Genomic DNA, 22,336 nt, shown 5'->3' on the forward strand with positions numbered 1-22,336 from the left:
ACAGTATGTTTAACACAGTGTGTAAAAAAGTCTAATAATCTCTTTATAAAACATATATTTTTGTGTTTTATTGAACATGTTTTAATTTTATAATCTTTACCTAAAACACAGTTTACATATAATTGTGTGTTGTTGTTTTTTTACATTTGATTATCTGTCAGTGCATAATGTGTGATCAATAAAACCATTAATGTGCAAATAAATGCAAAATGTGGAGAGGGAAAAACTCTCCTCTCGTAAATAAATAAAAAAATATTTTTCTTTTTCTTTTATTCTGACTAAGTCTAAGATTACGCTGATTAATGTTCAGACTTTAAGTCGGGTTTAATTTTAGAACCAGACAGTCTTGAGGAATGCAAACAAATCCATCAGTTCTGTGCATCATCAGACATTAATGACTGATTATTTTCTTTCTCACTCTGACTCAACAAAAGTCAAAAGCAACACTCTAAAAATATCACATAGCATATAATATTTCTCATTTAGGTGAATCATATAACTGGGCTGATTTTATTCTTTATATAATAACCTGTTTTGCAAGATGAAACAATAACTTTTATAGCTATATAACTGATGATTTGTGATACAAACGCCATCCGTGTCCTAAATAGTTGTCACAGGATCTCACCCAAAATAACAACCCTGTGTATTTCATTACTCTTTCACTCAGGATCTTCAGTTAAGTGCTAGATGGCATGTCACATATATTGTAATATATTGAACATAACTCTATACGCCTTATGATAATCTTATTACATATGAGACTTCATTTACCACTTGACTACATACAATTTGTTTTTTTGCATAATTCATTCATTTATTCATTCATTTTGTACCGCGTATCCAAACTTATCAGGTCACGGAGAGCCTGTGCCTATCTCAGGCGTCATTGGGCATCGAGGCAGGATACACCCTGGACGGAGTGCCAACCCATCACAGGGCACACACACTCATTCACTCACACAATCACACACTACGGACAATTTCCAGAGATGCCAATCAACTTACCATGCATGTCTCTGGACCGGGGGAGGAACCCCCGAGGCACGGGGAGAACATGCAAACTCCACACACACAAGGCAGAGGTGGGAATCAAACCCCCAACCCTGGAGGTGTGAGGCGAACGTGCTAACCACTAAGCCACCGTGCCCTGTTTTCTGCATAATATCATATAAATTTAAAACATAATACTAAAACACTGTTTTTTTATGTTGATTTCTAAGTAATATTTTTAATATGTAAAAGAAAATCATTAATAAATTAATACATACATAAAATACATAAATAAATAAATGTACCATTCAATTACAACTAATTAATTACGATTACAGTTACAAAGACATAGATTAAAGACGTTTTCAAAACAGAGAAAGTTTTCTTTATGTAACATGATTACAATCCACAAACTACAATCCATTTACACGATACACGTCCAGGTCCGCTATAACAACTTTTAAACTTAAAATATAAACATTAACATACTGCAAAAAGCTTTTATACGTTTTTAAACTAGTGGCGTGTTATTCGTATTATATACTGTATTGACTGTGAATTATTCATTTATAGAAGTCAAATAAAATCAAAACAAATGATTAGACCTTTTTATTATGTCCTTGGCAGTGCTGGGGCTTGAACCCCAAGTCACAGCTCAGAGCCTTATCTTCTTATCTGCCACTATTTACTGATTCAATGCATGTTTTAGTTGATTCTATATTGAAAACTTGTATATTTTTAAGAGAAAAGTGCTCAGTCTTCTTTGGGATGGAGTCTTCTGTTCACTGGAAGGTATTGAGCAACAAAGAGACAATGTTTGACTCTTAACCCTCAATTTCTCAAGAGCTAATTTTGGATGAATACTAACTGCAGTCAATGACGAGCAATCAGCCACAGTGTAAAATGCGGTTATGGTATGTCTGTCGTCATTTGGAGAAACGTGGTTATATTTGGAAGCTGTGATAAAGCACCCGCACGGTGTACGCTGTGTCACTGATAAAACAACGCTGCAGGAACAAATCACTAGATTAACTCTGAGCCCCGAGAGTCTGCAATCATTCCATGACACACCATGAGCACAGATAAACGGATACGAACACACTAAATTAGTTTAGGCACCTCAGGGTTGTCATGGAGATACGTGCCACTAGATTTCACACAGGTTTCTTACAGATATTTACGAATATTTCATTTAGTGTGTCTTATTTGAGATTCATAAAAGGTTAACCTTAAATACGTATAGACAGCATCATTATTCCTTTATTTAACATGTGCTTGTTCATATTTTTAATCATTAAGCCAGGTTTTATTTATCACATATTATTCACATGATGTCTGTTTACTGATCGCATGTCATTTTTGTGTAAGGGGTCTGTTTGCTTTACTTTAATATTAATTGTAAAGGCATTTTTTAGGCATGTTGTTTGAGATTACTGAATGCATGCAAATTAAAATACAATCTCTTACAAAGAAACGTTTGTCCTGTTCACGTGCATTCTTTTTCTCGTTAGTCAGTCGAGCCATTTATAGGCCGTTTATCGCTCACCCCATGACTAACACTTTAACTGTGACAGGCCTGAGGGGAAAAAGCCCAGTCAGCAGTCCAGTATAGTGGAGCATTAATTAAAATAAGAGCTGCATACAAACCATTCTGGGCTGCACTATAAACCTACAATACAAATACACACACAATGTTCTGAGATATAGAGTGTCATGATGAAATGGATTTTGTTGAAAATATCTGGCTATTAATGGAATATGGATTTGGATGTGAGCTAATAATGAATGTCATTTCAGCAGGAAAGATTATACAACTTTTTTCTGCTACACTAATACATGTAAGGATTAACATATAAGTGATTTTATGTGATATACCTGGTGTGTATTATTTTATAATCCTTCATTTTCCATGAAGTTTGTTCTGGAGAATTTGAGTATAACAAATTGCCAGTGATAATAATTTTTAATTATTTTAAAGAACAATACATTATCATTCATCCATATAAATTTATAGATAAAGTTAATGTCTTGGAAAGTACTTAAGATCATATTAAAAACTTATTTCCTGTGATGAACTAATGCTCTCTCAACAGCCTTTCATTTTTCTCTCTCTCGTAGTTAATAAGCTTGGCATGATAAAATGAATTGATATCGTTGCTCTGAAGACTTCTGTGTAGTAAAAACCTTTCTTTTAAATTATAACACATGGTAATACATGTGGTTGGACTTAAATTGGAGTGAAATTGGACTTAAAGCAGGAACGACTCTCCGAGCTGCTGTAACAGACAAGAAGTCAACATGAACAATCAGTGAAAAATCTCAAACTACCCGTTTCTGACAGAATACAAAACCTTGACACACCACGTTCCACTTTTTGACACACCGGCTTGATTGTATCATGCAGAAAAAGGCTAATCCTGTTGTTTTGGTTCCCTGGATGAGGAATGAGGCTGCTAAAGCACCCTCTACCATATTAAGACTATGTGTTGCTGTTGGTGTCTGGGCTCCCAGCCACACAAGGGCCTTATAAGGATCTGGAAAATTTACAAATGCAAGAATCTAGCATGTAAGGGAGATTTTAAAGTTCTCAGGATATGTGTTACACAACAGAGAGAGCCTGTGTCTCAGGTTATGCAGACATTTTCATGCCTCTGTTGAGCCAAACATATTTTTACATTTTACATTTTCTGATGATGCATCCTGATAAACTAAAATAGACTTTTGTAGCAACATTCTTCAAAACTGTCCAAGAAAGGTTAAGCTCTGCCTGGGCCTGGCATTACATATCGGACGTGAGTAGTGTGCCATCTAGTGGACATTATTTATTACTACAACAAATGTTTTTCTGGTCGCAACTACAGTATAAAGAAATTGTAATAGCTAATTTGAAGAGAGGTCGGAGGTCCATCATCAACATCATCATTTCAGCTCCCACCTTCTTTTCTTACCCAAACTGACAGACACAGGAACAGTTTCTTTCCCCAGACAATCACCATAATTATATTCCCTGCTTTATATCAGTAAGTACTGCATTATCAGAACTGTCAGTCATCACATCATCAATATACTGTACAAAAAGCGTAATATTGCACAATATTGTTCTTTGCACTACTATGCATGCACTCTCATAACTGATCTGTCATATATTCTGTATTCCTATTTAAATGCTGTCATCGTCTTGTGTAGTCCAAGCTAAATGTATAGAATAGTGTTATTTAATGTTATGTAATTTAAAGTGATTTGCATTTTATATATATATCTATATATCTATCAATTTCTATATTTCTATATATTATTTCTATATTATATTTCTAATTTATATATATCTATATATATATCTATATAATCTATCTATATATATATATCTATATAATCTATCTATATATTTATTTATATAAATAAAAAAACAAATAAAAAAAAGAATCTATATATATATATATATATATATATATATATATATATATATATATATATATAAAGAAATAAACTATTAAAAATTATATAAAGATATATTTAAAAAAAAATTTTTTTTACTTTACTTTATATTTTATTTCGAGCCCATGCTTCTGAATAGGCGTCAAAACTCTTGCCCCATTTTTCCTATCGCGCAAGCGCACGGAGCGTCTGGGTGGGTGGGCCTTAACTGTGATTGGACAAAGAACGATGTCAATCAGCTGACAATTGTTAGAAGGCGAAGCAGCAGCACGGTGTTGAAGTTCGCTGTTATCTTTTACATTCACTTTAAACAAACTAGTTGTCTCATTAAAATGACCGAGCAGTCGTCACTTCTTCTTAGAAAACAGTTAGCAGGTAATGAAAAAGTAGTTTATGGTTTTTAATGTAAATAAGACTCATTATTTGGCTAGCAAGCTAAGCTACAAACTAGTTATATAATTATACATTGGGAAATTTACTGGGTTATTAGCAACAACATTGCTGTTCATCTGTGTTAAAACGTTAGCGTGTGTTTAAAGGCTTGACATGTTGGAATGGTGTAAATATCAAACTAAAGTGATTTGTTAAAGCTAGTTCTGATTGCTAACAGATAAACAGGTCACTAAGATTATAGTGAGGTTTAAAGACATACACATTATATTGTTTTGATCAGATTGCCTCGTAAAGGTCGAACAGTTACAGTTTGTAACAATTTTCACTGTATTTTAGCTCAGTTTTTAAAACAGCATGCGATATAGTTATGTTGTAATATCTACATTGGGATAAGTCCCGCCTCCTGTACTATGATTGGCTGTTTGATCGAGCTCCAGCGCTGTCAGCCAATCAGAATCAAATAAGGGGCGGGGTTTGTTAGAACACATTTGTCATAGAATACTTGTGTAATTTTTTTTATTTATGTATTCATGTATTTTTCAATATAATAATATAGGTTTATAATTTTTATTTAGTAAGTATCAGCTACAAATTATATTAATAATGTACATTTATTGACATTTAACACCTTGTTGGCATTGGATTGATACCCATGTAGAAAGACCAGTGCATAAGAAGAGCAGATGATCTATCATTACTCATTTGGTTCTTTTTTTGGCTTATCTGTTGTTGTGTTGTATTTGATCACAGAACTCAATAAGAACCCCGTCGAAGGTTTTTCGGCTGGTCTGATCGATGACGATGATATCTATCAGTGGGAGGTTGTGATCATCGGTCCAGCTGATACGTTGTTGTAAGTAATGGAGTGAGTAAGTCATTCCTACAATATGACCTCCAGGTCATCAAGCTGGTAGAAAGAAGTTCCTTCTGTGTTTTAACAGGATTTCTGTTTGTTTTCTTATTTTTTCCTGTAATAGCGAGGGTGGATTTTTTAAAGCGAACCTCACTTTTCCTCACGACTACCCACTTCGTCCTCCAAAGCTGAAATTTATTACAGAAATCTGGCACCCTAACGGTAAGTGCATATGATTAGACCACAATCACCAGGTCTTAAAGATGGAGAGAAGCATGTAGGTGTAAACACACCTAAGATTAACATTTAAAACTGATTCATACCTCATTTATAGCACAAACCACATCATCTAAGTTTTTCCTCAAGTTTGTCTTTTGTTTGGTATTTAGTTTTTTTTTTTTTTTCGGTTGGATCTCAGCAGCATTTTATGACCCTTTGCAGTAGATTTTGAACTAGCATTCACTTGATCTGATTCTGATTCCACAACCTTCAGTGGCAAAGAACGGGGATGTCTGCATCTCAATCTTACATGAGCCAGGAGAGGACAGGTTTGGCTATGAGAAGCCTGAAGAGCGTTGGCTGCCGATACACACCGTCGAGACCATCATGATCAGCGTCATATCCATGCTGGCTGACCCGAACAGTGACTCACCGGCCAATGTGGACGCTGCTGTAAGTCCATTTAGTAGCACCAGCTAGTTTACCACATTATATTGTATGTGTGAAGAGTACTTGGATGATATGCAGGGATGTGTGCGTTAACAGAAAGAATGGCGAGAAGATCCCAACGGAGAGTTTAAAAGAAAAGTAGCCCGCTGTGTGAGAAAAAGCCAGGAGATGGCATTTGACTAGATCTTCCCTTCACTGCAATACTCTCTTCAATAGTAAGTCTATTAGGCATCAGTGAATGTTTATATACACAATGAGAATCTGATCGGTGGAGGAAGATGCGGTCCATTAGATGGAGATGGTTGAAAAGGAGCCTGTAACAAACTGTATATTCAACTTTACATCTTTCTTAAATATTCCTGTTTTTTCTGTTGGCACGTTGTTGAAATATTTTTCATCTTCTAACCATTTTTCACTGTGTTTGGATTTCTCATTTTTCTGGTATCTTTACCCATCTGTAGCTGTGATAAAACTTCTGAAAACTTTTTATAATGACAAATTTCTGTAGCATAAATGAAAAGTGTTTTAATGGGAAAAGAAATACTGTATGTGAATTGTGAATATTACTTTTCTTCTCTCCCACAGACAGGAGAGGTAGCAAATAGCAAGATCCATCACTCTGTTCCCGTTTCCCTTCATAAGGAAATGGAAATTTAACACCTGAATCTTCTCTGAATGTATGGTTAGTGTGTGTGGGAGAGATAGACACTTATTTATTTTAATGATGGTGTAATGCATGGCCTTCTTTTTTTTTTTTTTGCTTTTCTTTCCCTTCTTGCCTCTGAGCCATCGACTATATGCAAAGTCACTTATGCAATTTGCCCCCAGAGTTCATTCACTGTAGCTTCAGAGAACCTCATGCAACAAACGTCTCCCATTAAGGAGTCTGTGTGCTCCCTGCTGCCTTAATTCATCCTCCTGCACAGGAGAGAATCAAAGTCATGTGATGGGATGCCATGTCTGTCAGAATCCTCCCGTTTTGTTTTTGACAAACCAAAAAGAATACCTATTCATGTAAGCGAGAATATTTCGTGTGTAGCAAATATTCTACATCTGTAAATACTGTATTATAGCCACGTCAACCTGATTATCTGTCCGTGTTTCTCCTCCACTTCACCTTTATTCCTTTGCGGCGTTAAAGCCGTCAGTCATTCGTGTACAAGTCTTGCAGTAATTGTTTTTTAATCTGTTGTTTATTTTCAATTTACCTTGTTTATTGCTCATTAAAAGTATTTTGTCTGAGAGTCTATAAGCTTGTGTCTGTGTTTTGTCATCACATAATTGATGCTTCAAGTTTGTTGAAAAATGGTTAATTTAAATATTTATTTCTAAAGAGGTAAGAAACATTTGTGGTTCTCGTTCTCATATTTGACTCTCCTCAGGTGTGTCATGTTTTCTGATCGGAAACAATTCAGTATCGGTAGCTAAAGCATAACTGAGGCATTGTTTATCCCAAATAAGAATTAAAAACCCTTCCTGTTTGTAAAATATTCAAGCATTTGTATTCAAATACAGAATAAACTTTTATTATTCGGCTTTTATTTGATTACCTTGTATCATATCATATAGGATGTATAATGGCAGGAAATCAAATGTGCAAGTATAAAATTTCTTAAATCTGGTATCCAATGGAAGAAAAAAACAAAAAAAACAAGGAAAACATCCAAAACTGGAATATTATTCCCACCCACGCTCCACATGGATGACCAAGAGACTTCCAGTTGCTCCAGTTCTTATTGCCCAGGAGCAGACAGACTCTTGTTCATGAATTGTCTCTTTACAAAGCACATCCACCACTGTGGAGGAAAAAGAAAGACGGTTTGGTGTTTAGCTTAAAACAATCATTTTAGGTGTGTCTAAAATCACACAGTTATACACTGTTCTACTCCAGTCTGAAGTATAAATAGTGTGAATCATGAGTTAATGAAGTACAAGCAGAAGTAGTGCACTTATTTAACCTAGGACTTAAAAAAAAAAAAGCTTAAAAAAGTGTAGCTGTGAACAAACGTATACGATGCCAGCTGACATTTAGTATAGTAACATAACTTTACCTATAAAAGTTATAACCAATATTGTAGATGTGCGCAATAAAAAACAAAACAATAATAATAAACCAGCTGTCTTACCTTGCTTGGCTTGTCTGTCTGTGGGTCGAACACTTTTTCACACAGTCTCAGGCCTGTTTCCTGACGAATCTGCTGCAGGTAAGCCCTCATAGATTCTGCTCAGGACATAAGAACAAACATCGGATCAACCGGAGTGAAGGTTGATATGATTACAGATCAAAGCTGCACAATAATACTGGAAGGTTTGACCCGTAATAACACGTTCGGTCCAAATGTGAACATGTGCCTATTAAATACTCTAATGAACATACAGCGCTTATAAGTCTCATGATTAAACTAAAGAAATGAATGTTATATAACACCACCTGGTCTTTACAGATTTTATGAAGTTTTTGGATTTCTGAGAAGAATTAAATTTAAAAACCCGGTAAAGCATCATTCGTTGTTAAACAGTAAATTGGTCAACAAAGGGTTTTGAAACACCTTGTATTATAAATTTCTTCTGAAACGTAAATGTAGATGTGAGTGAATGAGTGTTTGCAACGTACCGTCTTCCTGTCTGTTGGTAGGTTTCACGTACATGGCATTGAGAGGGAATCCCGGCTCTCCTGGGATGGGGAAGTTGGTGATGCCCAGCGTGTACATCTCCTTCTCTCCCTGGCCTTTAGAGCTGCACTGGGGATCAAATACAAGGATGGGATTAACATAAAGAATCAAAAAGAAATAACCAATCATGTCTGATATTTCTTGTTTAAAAAAATATGTAATTTTGTTTGAAAAAGTCTGAAGTTGAGTGTGGGGGGAAAAAAAATCCCACAGCGTTTTTTTGCCCTATTTACTAAAAGATGCTTCTAGCTGGTGTACATTAGGATGAAATATAACGAGAAACTGATAAAAAATTATGACAAGTAATTTTATTAAAAAAAGGAAACGTTACATTGGCAAAATGCTGTGGAATAAAAGGAATAAAACGACTTAAAAGGCTAAGATCTTACTGAAAAAAATAATAATAAAAAATAATAAATGAATGAATAAAATGTACTATTTTACTCTACCAGCACAACCCCAATTATATGATGGACACATACCTTCTGCAGCTTCTTGAGGCATTCAGAGATGTACAGAGTGACGTAGATCAATGTTCGGTCTGCCTCATTCTGATAAATGGTACGATACAAAATAAAAATGAGTCAGAGAAAAAAATCACAAGTCAAGTTTAAAGTCAAGAATATAAAATTCAAAACTCATACAAATTCGACAAACAACAACGTACAACCAAAGGCGCCCGAGCGTCAGACATGCACGTTCAGACATGCATGCATATTTTACCCTGATCCTCTCTCTGTGGATTTGTTTTGCTTTTTTCCTTGTTCTCGCCTTACCTTAATTTCATAATTCTTGAAGAAAACATTGGCTTTAAAGTAGTAAATGGCCTCGTCGATGATGTCTGTGTCTTTGGCTGAAAGAGGAAAGAGAAAAAGGAAACAGGAACATTACGCACAGCAGACGCCGCCGTGATGTGACAGGTTTTAAGACCATTTAAGGAAGATATGCCACAGCGCATATATATGTATACCACATATACAGAACCTGTATAAAACATCTAGTGACAGCTTCCAGGTTTTAAAAAATAGGCAAAATATCTTACTTTCTTTTGGAGCAGGGCCTTTAAACTGTGTTTTGAGGGGCAACATTGCCATATTTCCCACCAGTTTGGTGTCGTCGTCCATTAGACTGGAATGATAAGCCTGTAAATGAGAAGCACAAACCCATGCAATTCAACTTAAATTCAATTCAAATTCATCTCTATGCATTTTTAATGCTGAATATTTACAAATTGATGCAAAACAAGCTTCACAGCATCAGCTTGAAACTTAGACACAACATTAGAGATTTATTTTTATTTCTATTTTTTTTGCAGGAAAAAAACAACAATTCGCTGCATTTAAAGCTAATAAATCCATATTAAAGTGAATAAATATAAATAAATCTGAGGCTGTGTGAGACGGCTAGCTAAATGCTAACATAGCAAAAAAAAGCTAAAGGCTGCTAAATTCTCACTTTAAAAGCGTTTAAAGACACGTTTTCTGTCACACATATCAAAAGTCACGTGTTTAAATACGACTTCATAAGTTTGCTTACCGGCATTTTTAAGATATTTGCTGTTTTTTTGGGAAGAAATTGGTTAATGTCAAAGCACTGAAAAACGCCGCTTCCGCTTGTCCCACCCAAACACAGTGATACCGGAAGTAGCTGGCTTGTAAAACTCCAGTGCAGTTACTTCTGTTGTCCACAAGGGGGCAGAAAAGTCTCTGCCTATGTTGCCCATTATTAACAGTTTATCTCTTAAATAACTAGTAATTAATAAAATGGTCTTAAATAAATATAAATATATTATTTTAACTTTTTGCTGTTAGCAAGATACCAGGTTAGCTAACAGTCACACAGCCTTAGATTTATTTATATTTATTCACTTTAATATGGATTTATTAGCTGTAAATGCAGCCAATATTTTTTTTCCAAATAAATAAATACATAAATACATAAATAAATATATAAATAAATCTCTAATGAAGTGTCTGTAAGTTTCAAGCTGATGCTGTGATGCTTATTTTGCATCAGTTTGTAAATATTCACCATTAAAGATGCATATATATATATATATATATATATATATATATATATATATATATATATATATATATATATATATATATATATACAGTATACAGTATATGGTTATAGAAAGTACGTAGGTTTGTATTTGTGAAATCTTATTGTTAAAAGCAAACATTCATCCTTAAATTTGATTTTTTATTGAGATATGAATTAGTTTTACAAATGCATCAATGACACACATCTGTTTTCCAAAAATCTCTAATTTATTGAAAAAGATATTTAACATAAGTTATATCTATGTATAATACAAGCCATGTCGATACCCAGGACATGAGCAAAGAGCTTCGGTTACAGATAAAAGAATTAGACAAATCAAACAAAACTGAAAATAATTCTTGAACTTGAACATTCTGTCTTTATACACAGGGTCTTCTGTACAGTGTTGTTCACTTGCAGGGTTGGATTTCCACTGTCAGCATTCGGTGGAGTACAAATATCTGCTCACTTCAGTGTCTCTGGTGGTCATGTGGCTGTGGGGTTTAGGAATCCACTCTGTCTTGGAAATACGCATCGTAATTCTGATTGCCAGGTTCTTCCTCCTCCTCCTCCTCGTCCTGGGAAATATAAAAAGGGACAATAATTATAATAATATGGGCAGGAAAAATGACCATAATATAGATTATGAATAAAAAAGAACAATGATTGATGACAAGAATCAAAGTAGATAGATAGATAGATAGATAGATAGATAGATAGATAGATAGATAGATAGATAGATAGATAGATAGATAATGCGCTCACGCACACTCTCACACGCACACTCACACACACACACTCTCACACGCACAGGCACACTCACACACACACTCACACGCACACTCTCACACACACTCACAAACTCCCCCCCACACACACACACACTCACACACACTCTCTCACACACACTCACAAACTCACACACACACACACACACTCTCACACACACATCTCACACACACACTCTCACACACACTCACACACACTCACACACACTCTCTCACACACACTCTCTCACACACACTCTCTCACACACACTCTCACACACACTCTCTCACACACACTCTCTCACACACACACTCTCTCACACACACACTCTCTCACACACACACTCTCTCACACACACACTCTCTCACACACACACTCTCTCACACACACACTCTCTCACACACACACTCTCTCACACACACACACACACAAGCAAGACCCATAATGCAGCATATGGAAGGTGTATCCAGTTAAATGTGACTCTCTAGATTTTTTTTTCCTTATCCCATCATATTTCTCTAGATATTTATGCCTATGTTTTAATAAAGGTAAGAATGTTTTTTTAACCTTTGTTTTGTTTATAAAAGAAAGAAAAGACTTTAATGAGCATTTGTTCAGATGTTGGCGTTTGGGACACAGCCATTACTGATCCTACGGTTTAAACATCCAGTCATCGGCAGATCTAAGAGTCAGGGCACAAACTGGACCCACCTTGGGTTCTTTAAACTCCAGGTCCTCGCCATACTGTATGGAAAAGTCAATGTGCTGAAGAACAATGTTGATGCCTTCATCATCGGTGCGATCAAAGGGCAGGAAACGCACCATGCTGTAGTCATCAATCTAAAAAAAAAAAGAAGAAGAAGGGCAGTTTACTAAAATGTTACTTTAACAAAGGAAATGTCATGGAAAATGATCGCACAAAGTTTTGCCACCCTGATCTGTGAGTTTTTCCATCACTACTTATAGCTGACTCACCAATCCACAGATGGCTTTGGTGAGTTTCCTGAATTTTTTGCTCCTCAGCGTGGCAGAGCTGTCCTCCATCATCGAATACATATCTGGATCTAGATACCTGCGGTAAACATGTGCACGTCACCTCTCAGTTTGCACTACTCTAGGGATTTAATAATATCGATAAAACGACGTACATTCTGTTAACCATCACTTACTTCTCAATTTCTTTCTTAGCCTTAGGATTCAGCAGGTCCATCTTGGTCATGATGTTGACCTGAGGGATTTCCAGTGCTATCATAGCGCTCAAGGCCGCCATGACACCAGAAATAAACTAATAAAGAAACGTATTCAGAGAGAAAACAAACCACACATTTCACACGTAGTCTGTGTGCAAGATTACGCCAAGTCTATGAGATATTTACAAAAATAAGAGAACAAACACAGGACTAGCATGTCATGTACCTTGAAGGTCTCAACCATGAATTGAGAATCGACTAAAAAGACGCCACACACACGAAACTCCCACTGCTGGAGCTGCTCGACTAACTGCTTCATGACCGGAAGATGAGTGTAGAGCTCAATCTGACCTGAAAAGAGGCACAAACACGTGAATAATAAGGCTTTAAATCAGTGAACTAGCCATTTATTAATTCAAAAGAAATAGCTAGTTAATAACCTGGGCAGTCAAAAAGTATGTAGTCATCCTCAACATGCCCCAGACATTCTTCCAGCCATTCGAAGTTACTAGCGAAGTACTCCATGCAGAAAACCAAGCCTCCGTTCGGGCCAAACCTCAGCGAGTCGTCCTCCATCACGTCGTCCACCTGGATCAACTCCCGGATATCTTATTTTAAGCAAAATGAAATGGAAGAATCATCAAATAACCTGCTGTATTTTCATCATGAATCTTTATATCAAGGAGTCTAGGCATTCGACTCAATTCAATCCTGAAACATTTTCGACCGACCAGAAATATCGGTACCACAGTTATGAATTTGTTGATCATTTGACTTTTTGTATGGTGTATGGATGCCCATAGACCACAAATCCATAACACGGAGGACTAAACAACCAGAATGAGGTCTCTTTTGGTGATATTTATCACACTAATAGATCCAATCATTATTCAAATCAATTGTAAATGACTATACTCATTAGATTAGCCACAGAGAGCCAGTTTTATACTCTTCTTCTTCTTCTTCTTCTTCTTCAGAAACCTGCTCTACTGATCACTCTCACCTGCCATGACCGGATAATTAAAGTGCTCTGCAGCTGGATCGAGGTTTACAACCTGTATGGAGCGGTTTATGGCTTCAGCATGCTGGATCATGGTGGAGCAGTATGTACTCTGCAAACAAAAAAAAAGTGCAGAATTAGTGCCAAAAGTAATTTAGTGTACTGTTCGTTTAACTAAGACCCTAACAAACAAAAGGAATCAAATAGTACAGAATTTTTATCCTATATGCAAGTAGTGTTCCATTTTTATTGACCATTAATAACAATATCGTTACTGATCATTTTTATTATAGATACAGCCGTTGATCTACTTAAAGGTTCTGAGGGAATGTTCTGCACAGTTATCAGCAATCAGGTCTGCGGTGAACTCAAAGTTTACGATGACTTCACTTGCACTATTTTAATCCGTTTCTCGTAAATTTACTGTCCAGTGTCACCCAAATGAGGATGAAGTTTCCTTCTGAGCCTGGTTCCTCTCAAGGTTTCTTCCTCTTATCATCTCAGGGAGTTTTTCCTTGCCTCTGTCACCTCCGGTTTACTCATTAGGGATAGGGATACATTACATATATATACTTTTTAAAATTAATTTTAAACTTTAATTGTATTTATTTGTTTTCTTCTTATTATTATATATTTATTTCTTCTTCTCTCTCTTCTGTTTCCATACTTCTGCAAAGCTGCTTTGAGACGATGGGAAATTGTTAAAAGCGCCATACAAATAAACTGATTTGAATCAAATCGATTTCTGCCCACGCTTAGTGGTATTTGCACACACGATCTACTAAGTAGATCCATTAGTGATGACCAATCGGCAAGGAATAATAAACTTTGGGAGAATGATATTATAGGAAACTAATTAATGACTGAGTAACTGACACTAGGTGAAGCGTACTGCATTTCATTTACATTAAAATTTACAGCATTGAGCATTACAATTTATACAATTGAGGGTTAAGGGCCTTGCTAAGGGGCCCAGCAGTGGCAGCTTGGTGGACATGGGATTCGAACCCATGACCTTCTGGTCAGTAATCAACACCTTACTACTTTTTTTTTTTTTTAAACTTTTTCTATTTTGCTTATACCACAGAAAGTGGGCAATGACTGTTCATTTTAATTTAAAAACTATTTCTTAGATAAAAGTGAACTTATTATATGTTGATAATATATAACTTGTACCTTTCCGCTTCCAGCAGGTCCAATGACAAGCTGTGCATATCGAGGCATTCTGTCTCTCTTCGACCCCACAAAACTTTAATTTATAACGTCTAATATTGCTTTATTACAATAATTAACATTAAATAACCGACAAAATGTTTATTATCTTAAATACAACGCACACATCTGTCGCCTGGCTGACATGCTGCTTTTGAGTTAACAACATCCTGTAACTAAGGGTTCAAACCCAAACGCCTTTCTAATGCACTTATCTAGTGCACTAGGTAGGGTGTTAGACGTGATTAGTGCACACTGTGTAGTGCGCTTAAGGAGGGAGTACAGAGGCGTTTGGGTTTAACAGTACTGATGGCGCTACGGAAGCCGAAGAGGGTTAAAAATAAAGTGTTTTTTGTACATTATGCATGTAAAGTCATCTATTCTTCTTCTTCTTATTATTATTATTCTCTGGTGTCAACAGGTCATCAGGATTCACTCATGAGATACAATTAAGTAAATTTTACATTATTAATTTCTGTCATTATATCTAAAAGTTTATACAGTAATCATAGTTTTGATTTGTTTTTTAAATGATGTCATTAAAGCCTCCCAGATCAAATTTCCCTGTTTTTCTTGTCACCTTGAACAATTAATTGGGAATTTTCAATGGTAGCTTTCTGATTCTCTACGTCCTTCCAATATGTCCCAGTCCATCTGGGTTGCCAAATAGGTAAAACAACACTCTGCTAGCTTTTATTTATTTAACTTGTGATTCTGTTGAAACTTACAATGGAATCTAGCAACCGTGATATAGAATAAACCGGACCTGTTCACGTAAAAGATGCTTTAATTTCAGGAGAGATACAACATAGTCTTTCTCACAACCGATTTCTTTCCTTTCCAGGAGTAAAGTGGTGTAGGTTTTCTCTAAAAACCCAAAGAAACGTTACACCTACAATACAGTCTGACTGAATAAGAAAGTGATCTCTTACCATCCAAAGTCGCTGTAATTTAAACAAGCAAACATGACTCTGCATCTTGGTTGCTTGACTGGTTTATTCCTCGTGTAGACCTCAAGAGCCCAGAGTGTGGACGTGAGATTCAGAGAGAGAGAACAGGACATTTACAGTCTCCACACTTCACTACTGATATTCCTAAAGCGATGCTCGCAGCTCCATTCTTACAGGTTATTTATTAAAACATATTATACAATGTTATTGTAGGTTATTTATTTAAAATATTATTTTTCTTCAGGCACAGCTCATAAATAAATGTCAAGTGAAGTAAAATATACTATGATTATCTTATGTTCACCATTGACACTGGTTTTAATCTTGTTTTAGGATTAAATCCTTTAATTAAAAAGGTCACTGCAGTGCAACTAATATATAATACTATGGGTATGTGTTATTGCATCATAAAACTCAAAAGCCAATCAAGATCCAATATGCAAATGAGAGCCACACTACAATCATGTAACAGAGAAATAGGCTTGTAGATGGAAGTGTAGAGCTTTACGTCGAAGGATTTAGTAATCAACATGTTGGCATGGTGTTATATGAAAACAATCAATGTGACGAAGCCTAATGATGCAAAACAACACCATTATGAAGGTGAACATTTAAAATTTAAGATGTTCTGAAGTGTTTCATTCCTCTTATACTACAGCAGTTTGTCATTACTAATTAAAAAAATAAAATCCATTTATAGTTACATTTAATGTTGTGGAACGTCCACAAAACAAGTTGTCATTCATGTTATTGGTAAGATAATTTTATCTACAATAAACTTATTTCTGATTAATTTCTTTTTATTGTCTCTCTTGAAGTTATTAACAGACCCTCTGACCAATCAGAATCAAGAATTGCATATAACACAAAATGGTTGCATGTGTGTTTCGCTTGTGTGCTTTGATTTTAATGAACTATGATGATGATGTTTCTGCTTCAGTATTCAGACTTGACTCAAGGTCAGAAACGCTATCTGTGTAGCATGTGCAAAGCATACAGCGAGGATCATATGCGAAAGCTGATGCAGCAACACTACCTGAATGTCCTACGCAGGTCTTTGAGAGGAGGTAAGAGTTTAAAAAAAATTGTCTAATTTCAACACTGATTTTACTTAAAAAGGAGCAGGAATGACATTTAAAATGCGTTATAGGTAACGTCATCTCTAACACACAACTGAGAATTTTTCTACCAGCCCTGGGTCACAGCTCAACACAAGAAAAGGAGAGATCTGAGGGAAAGGTGCAAGAACAAAAAGACAAAAATGGAAGCAGAAAGATGAGTGTTTTACCTAAACTCAACAGTCAGCAAAAAAGGTCAGAACTAACAATTACCTTAATAATAATTGAGCTAGTAGGATTTTTGTATTTATTTTTTTAATTTAGTTTTTTTTCCTCTAGGTCTCCAGAATTTATTAAAAGAAAATCTGGTCCAGGATTGAAAAAGAAAAATCATGGTTTGATATAAAAATGAAGTTATTGTAGTTACTGAATAATATGCTATATAACACAAATAACAGAATTATTACAGAAGAGAATTTCCTGCTTTTTGATATCGATCTCTCTTGAAGTAGAGAGCTATACATCCATAATACATCCATATTAATGAATAAGCCCCATTCCTCTTATTTTTTACTGGTTCACAAAACCAAGGCTTCTGGTATATACGTAAAAACTGGTAATAAATTATAAATGCCGTTTTCACGTCATGTCCGTCTTGAGGTCATGGATAAGGTTAACTTCTGATGACTCAGATAATGTTTGTGAGTGGCTTGACTGTTGTGTTTTGTGATGCGGATTAGAAAATCCTTCCTGCTGATATTTTTGTTAATTATAATGTTATCATCTGTTTTTAAACTTACCTCGAAAGGTGTCCCTGCTTTCTTAGCATTCTCGTATAAGAAAAAGACAAAGTAAAATTCAAAAAAGCTCAAGAATTATACGACACATTGTCATTTTTTTCTTTTATTATATGAAATCTCACATAGTTGTATCAGGCCCTTGGAATTGATAATAATAGCGTTGATGAGTCAATATGACATATCTGACATAAAACATTTGCGTGATTAGTCACTAACATTATGCAAATCATACGACATTGTTGCATTTATTATTACATCCTGCTGAGAAACAGAACACGAGCAACCGCTGATGACATATAAACAATGGTGTATACTTCTGTAAAATATCTATAATGTACAGCATCTGCAATAAGCCGAGACTGTGGTCGAGGAAGGAACGAGACGAAACACAGCTTAGAAGAAGGCAACCGATTTCCTTTGACGGTCTTTATGACTTCTTGTATTCGATTCTCTCGACTTTGACGTCATCGCCGATGAGCTGGTAAACGTACGTGACGACCGTAGATGCCTGTATGTCCATCAGAACAAAGGACGGTATGATGTTGCTGTGAAGAGTGATAAGGAACAAAAATATGCATAACGTTATATACAGTTATATATCTTTTCATTTCTCAGATTTTTAATGCAGATCAAATCAGAGTTCTTTTCCTGTCTGGTGTCTGTAGAATGATATGATTTTCTAGGTCTAGAAGCACCTTTAAGAGAAAAAGTAAACGTCACGACACAGAATTGAACGTGAATTGTTGTGAAGGTGGTGCTGTACCTCTCCAGTGCGTTGTAAGCGCCTGTGGCTGAACCGGGGTTGATGTAAAATTTGTTCTCGTTCTCGAAGGCCTCGAACTTGTGTGTGTGGCCTGAGATGAGAATATCCACATCCAGCTGCCTCTGGAGAAGGGCGAGGCTGGCCATGTCACCCCATGGGATCACCTGGTGCCCATGGATCAGACCAATCTTAAACTGGCCCACAGTTACGACCTTCTGCTCGGGGTAGTTCAGATTCTGTGACACACACACACACAAAAAAAAGATGCTTCAGATAATGTTTTTGTTAATGCTTTTCTATACTATATACAAGCTACTATAAATAAACAACTTCCTCTACAATGTTCAGTCAGAGCTGATATTCATTTGTGTATCATTAGTAAACCCCACCTCATCAAAGTCTCCTCTGACGATGTGGACATCTCCAGCCAGGGTCTTCAGGTAGTCATAGCTCTCCTTCGTACAGAGGTTACCTGTACACAGGATGTGTTGTATCTTACCAGGCACCAGCAGCTTCTTAAACTTTGCTGGTAGAGTGTTGCATCTGTGAGGAATGTGCAGGTCACCTAATACAAGGACCAACTAGAGATATATAATAAACACCGAGTTAGACTATGAGCAAGACATTAGATTCTAATCAAAGCTAACGGATTGAAATGGACTTATATATTATATTGTATCTTATTTATATCAATCACCAGTGGCAAGTCTGTTAATGAGACCAATTCTGACTCGGTTGCCGATTCAGAACTATGTGGATTTTATGTGATTCGATGATTGAAGGTTTTCATAGTAGTGTTTGAAGTGTTTCACAGACTAATGTCATAATTATACATATATATATATATATATATTCTTTTTTGCAAAACTATTATTGTCCTTTAAGATTAAAAGTAGTCAAATAGATAAAACAAGATTCTGTAAAGTTCGACTGGAGCGATATGGGTAATGTATCCAACAAGTAAGGAATGTTTATAGCCCTCAGCACAGAATTGTGTTATTTATTCATTCATCTTCATGCTGAAGTCTGGAAACATTCCACACTGAGAAGCAATAGCTTCAATACATTGCTCGTATGATGTACGTCACTGGTGTGATACATTTTTGACACATTTTTTAAAATCTGCACTTTTAAACAAGCCACATGTCCTGTTATTATGTCATTCAGCCAAAGCTCGCTTTGAAAATACAGTTCTCGTTGAAAATCATTACATATGTCTCTTTACTGATTTTAGAGTTTAAAAGAAAAATCCTGTGCGTACGATTTAAGCAATTTAAACAATTTTATATACATCGTTACATGATGCACTGTTATAAACCGAACTCACGACACATGAGCTTTCCTCACTTGTTTGCTACATTACCTTCTTTGCTCCAGTACAAAACTAAACAGGAAACAAAAACAAAATATTTCTTGCCTGGATCAGCTTACATTCTAATACATCACTGCTCTTAAATTCACTTATATATATATATATATATATATATATATATATATATATATATATATATATATATATATATATATATATATATATATATATATATATATACACTAAGGATAAACCTACATCAGTACATTTACAAAACAAAACCAGACATTAGCTGAGAGGATGTTACCAAGAATGTCCCAGGACACGTTTACTTGTGTTTCTTACAACAAGCAGAAGTCAGACTAGATCCAACAGCCTCACAGAGAGCAGCGTTACTACAGCCGTCACCATTAGTCTGCAATAGAAGCCTCGGTAAAGCAGGGTGGAGGGAGTGGAGGGGCACTTACTCTGTGACCAGCCTGAGCACAAGGCAGTTGATTGGAGACAGGATGGGAGACAGTGCATGAGGAAGAGGTGGAGGAAGAAGAGCAGGAGGAGGAGGAGGAGGAGTGGGGGACATCAAGAGATCAAAACGGTGCATAATCACAAATTAAGGAACACAAACAATACAAGATGGTGTGAGACAGAGAAGGAAACCAAAATACCAAATAAATATCAGGTGAATAATTCAAACATAAATGAAATGTTAGTTGATAATGGTTAATTAAAGGTTAGAGGTGTGGGGTTAGTGGGAAACTTGGAGGGCAATGATATTTGGAACATGTATAAGTAGTGCTAATCTGATTAACTCAAACTGAACACATTATTTGTTGACAAGTTGCTCTGTCCGTTTTAAGGAACGACATTAACTCTGACTCCAAGGACATCAACGTCGGCGTACGACTCGCGTGTAAAACTTTGGAATTAACTTGATCTTTAGACGCAGAGAAACGTGAACCTTCAGGAAGCTGATGTGTTTTTGCAGAACGTTCAGGTGCTAAACAGACTGAAGGACTAAAGCGCTGCTGCATCTGTCTCTTTAAGTACAGATGCACTGAAGGTGCTAAGATCAACACAGTCTGGGATTGTGGGTCATGTAGGAAAACAGATAGCAGACCAACGCAAATTAATATGTCAGAATATAATTCCAAAAAAAAATCGTGTGTGTGTGTGTGTGTGTGAAAATGAATTATAACGACATACATACATACAAGTTCGGACAGTTAGCTGTTTTTTTGTGTTTGTTTTTTCACTCAAACATCCAACTAAACAGTTAATTACACGCTGCTTTTCTCTGTATGTTAAAAAATAATAAAGATGAGTGATTCATCTTTGGAAGTCTGTTTTCCAGTCATTGTGATCCAGATGTGATGAAAATAATAGCATATGATATGATGTTAGCCGTTAGCTTCATGAGGTAAATTTCCATTTGTATGTCATTCCACTCTCCAAAAACATAGATAACATTGACAATCAATGATCAATGATCAATTTAGCACCGAAGTGAGATAAAAACGTCAAAGAAATGAGTCCTGAGGTAAATAACGTTTTTAAATGGGGAAAACCTCACTCTGTTGAAGAGTCATGTGATGTTATGGCTGAAGCTAGCCAGCCAGCATGCTAACTAGCTAACGGCTAATTATATCGTCTGTCTTCCGGTCTTACATTTTGTATTCTGTACGTATTTTATGATATATGCTTACTATGTCGTCGCAGATCCTTTTAGTATAAAACTGACTAGATTGGAAAATCTCACCATTTTGTCGGAGCTGTGTGTTCCCTCTGAAGCGCAGGAAGCGACTGACGGCCTGCTGGAATCAAGGTTGCCAGGTTGTTAAAAACCACCGGTATGAATCATGCAGCTTTTACGTATTTTATCTCAACATGTTTTTAAATCATTATGTGGGACAAAAATCAATACGCAGAGGAATACGAAGAGGAATGTAAAATGGAGAAATGTCATATCTTTATTTAAAATATTTTTTATTTTAATTGGAAAGTTTCATATCAATAAATGTAAAAGTGGTCTGAAAAGAAACCAAACATTTTACATTTTAAGTTGGAAATGAAAATTTATTTTGGACTTACAAGCCGAAAAGCTATGTAAACTATGGACTTTTACAAGGCTGTTAATTTAATTTCTCGTTTCTAAATTAATTGTATTGCTCGATTCCTTCTTTGTATTATTCTTCTTTACTTTATATTAGTTACTATTATAA

At 35.7% G+C, this 22,336-nt stretch overlaps 4 protein-coding genes across 5 annotated transcripts; 1 reads left to right on the forward strand and 3 right to left on the reverse strand.

The window, feature by feature from the left end:
- Positions 1-4,643: 4,643 nt before the first annotated feature.
- Positions 4,644-7,592, forward strand: ube2g1b (ubiquitin-conjugating enzyme E2G 1b (UBC7 homolog, yeast)). Its single transcript, XM_027152730.2, has 6 exons — positions 4,644-4,803; positions 5,572-5,674; positions 5,799-5,896; positions 6,168-6,346; positions 6,440-6,558; positions 6,929-7,592. The coding sequence occupies exons 1-5, from the start codon at positions 4,761-4,763 to the stop codon at positions 6,524-6,526; spliced, it is 510 nt and encodes a 169-aa protein (XP_027008531.1). The 5' UTR covers positions 4,644-4,760; the 3' UTR covers positions 6,527-6,558; positions 6,929-7,592.
- Positions 7,593-7,853: 261 nt separating this feature from the next.
- Positions 7,854-10,708, reverse strand: arpc3 (actin related protein 2/3 complex, subunit 3). The gene is made up of 7 exons (XM_027152729.2): positions 10,552-10,708; positions 10,058-10,157; positions 9,792-9,868; positions 9,498-9,566; positions 8,958-9,084; positions 8,470-8,564; positions 7,854-8,139 (listed from the first exon to the last, which is right to left on the reverse strand). Exons 1-7 carry the CDS (start codon positions 10,555-10,557, stop codon positions 8,077-8,079), a joined length of 537 nt encoding a protein of 178 aa, XP_027008530.1. The 5' UTR covers positions 10,558-10,708; the 3' UTR covers positions 7,854-8,076.
- Positions 10,709-11,209: 501 nt separating this feature from the next.
- Positions 11,210-15,418, reverse strand: gpn3 (GPN-loop GTPase 3). Its single transcript, XM_027152623.2, has 8 exons — positions 15,199-15,418; positions 14,026-14,134; positions 13,463-13,630; positions 13,249-13,373; positions 13,002-13,117; positions 12,808-12,904; positions 12,544-12,672; positions 11,210-11,642 (listed from the first exon to the last, which is right to left on the reverse strand). Exons 1-8 carry the CDS (start codon positions 15,244-15,246, stop codon positions 11,568-11,570), a joined length of 867 nt encoding a protein of 288 aa, XP_027008424.1. The 5' UTR covers positions 15,247-15,418; the 3' UTR covers positions 11,210-11,567.
- A 2,711-nt stretch (positions 15,419-18,129) lies between these two features.
- vps29 (VPS29 retromer complex component) lies at positions 18,130-21,985 on the reverse strand. Of its 2 annotated transcripts, XM_027152703.2 has the most exons (5): positions 21,874-21,985; positions 20,585-20,596; positions 19,195-19,386; positions 18,806-19,041; positions 18,130-18,587 (listed from the first exon to the last, which is right to left on the reverse strand). In XM_027152703.2, exons 1-5 carry the CDS (start codon positions 21,874-21,876, stop codon positions 18,470-18,472), a joined length of 561 nt encoding a protein of 186 aa, XP_027008504.1. In that variant the 5' UTR covers positions 21,877-21,985; the 3' UTR covers positions 18,130-18,469. The 2 variants fall into 2 exon arrangements, with proteins under 2 accessions (XP_027008504.1, XP_027008505.1); XM_027152704.2 differs by lacking the exon at positions 20,585-20,596 and having other exon boundaries at positions 21,874-21,976.
- Positions 21,986-22,336: the final 351 nt, after the last annotated feature.

The sequence above is a fragment of the Tachysurus fulvidraco genome, chromosome 21 (genome assembly GCF_022655615.1).
Source record: "Tachysurus fulvidraco isolate hzauxx_2018 chromosome 21, HZAU_PFXX_2.0, whole genome shotgun sequence".
Classification (NCBI taxonomy): domain Eukaryota; kingdom Metazoa; phylum Chordata; class Actinopteri; order Siluriformes; family Bagridae; genus Tachysurus; species Tachysurus fulvidraco.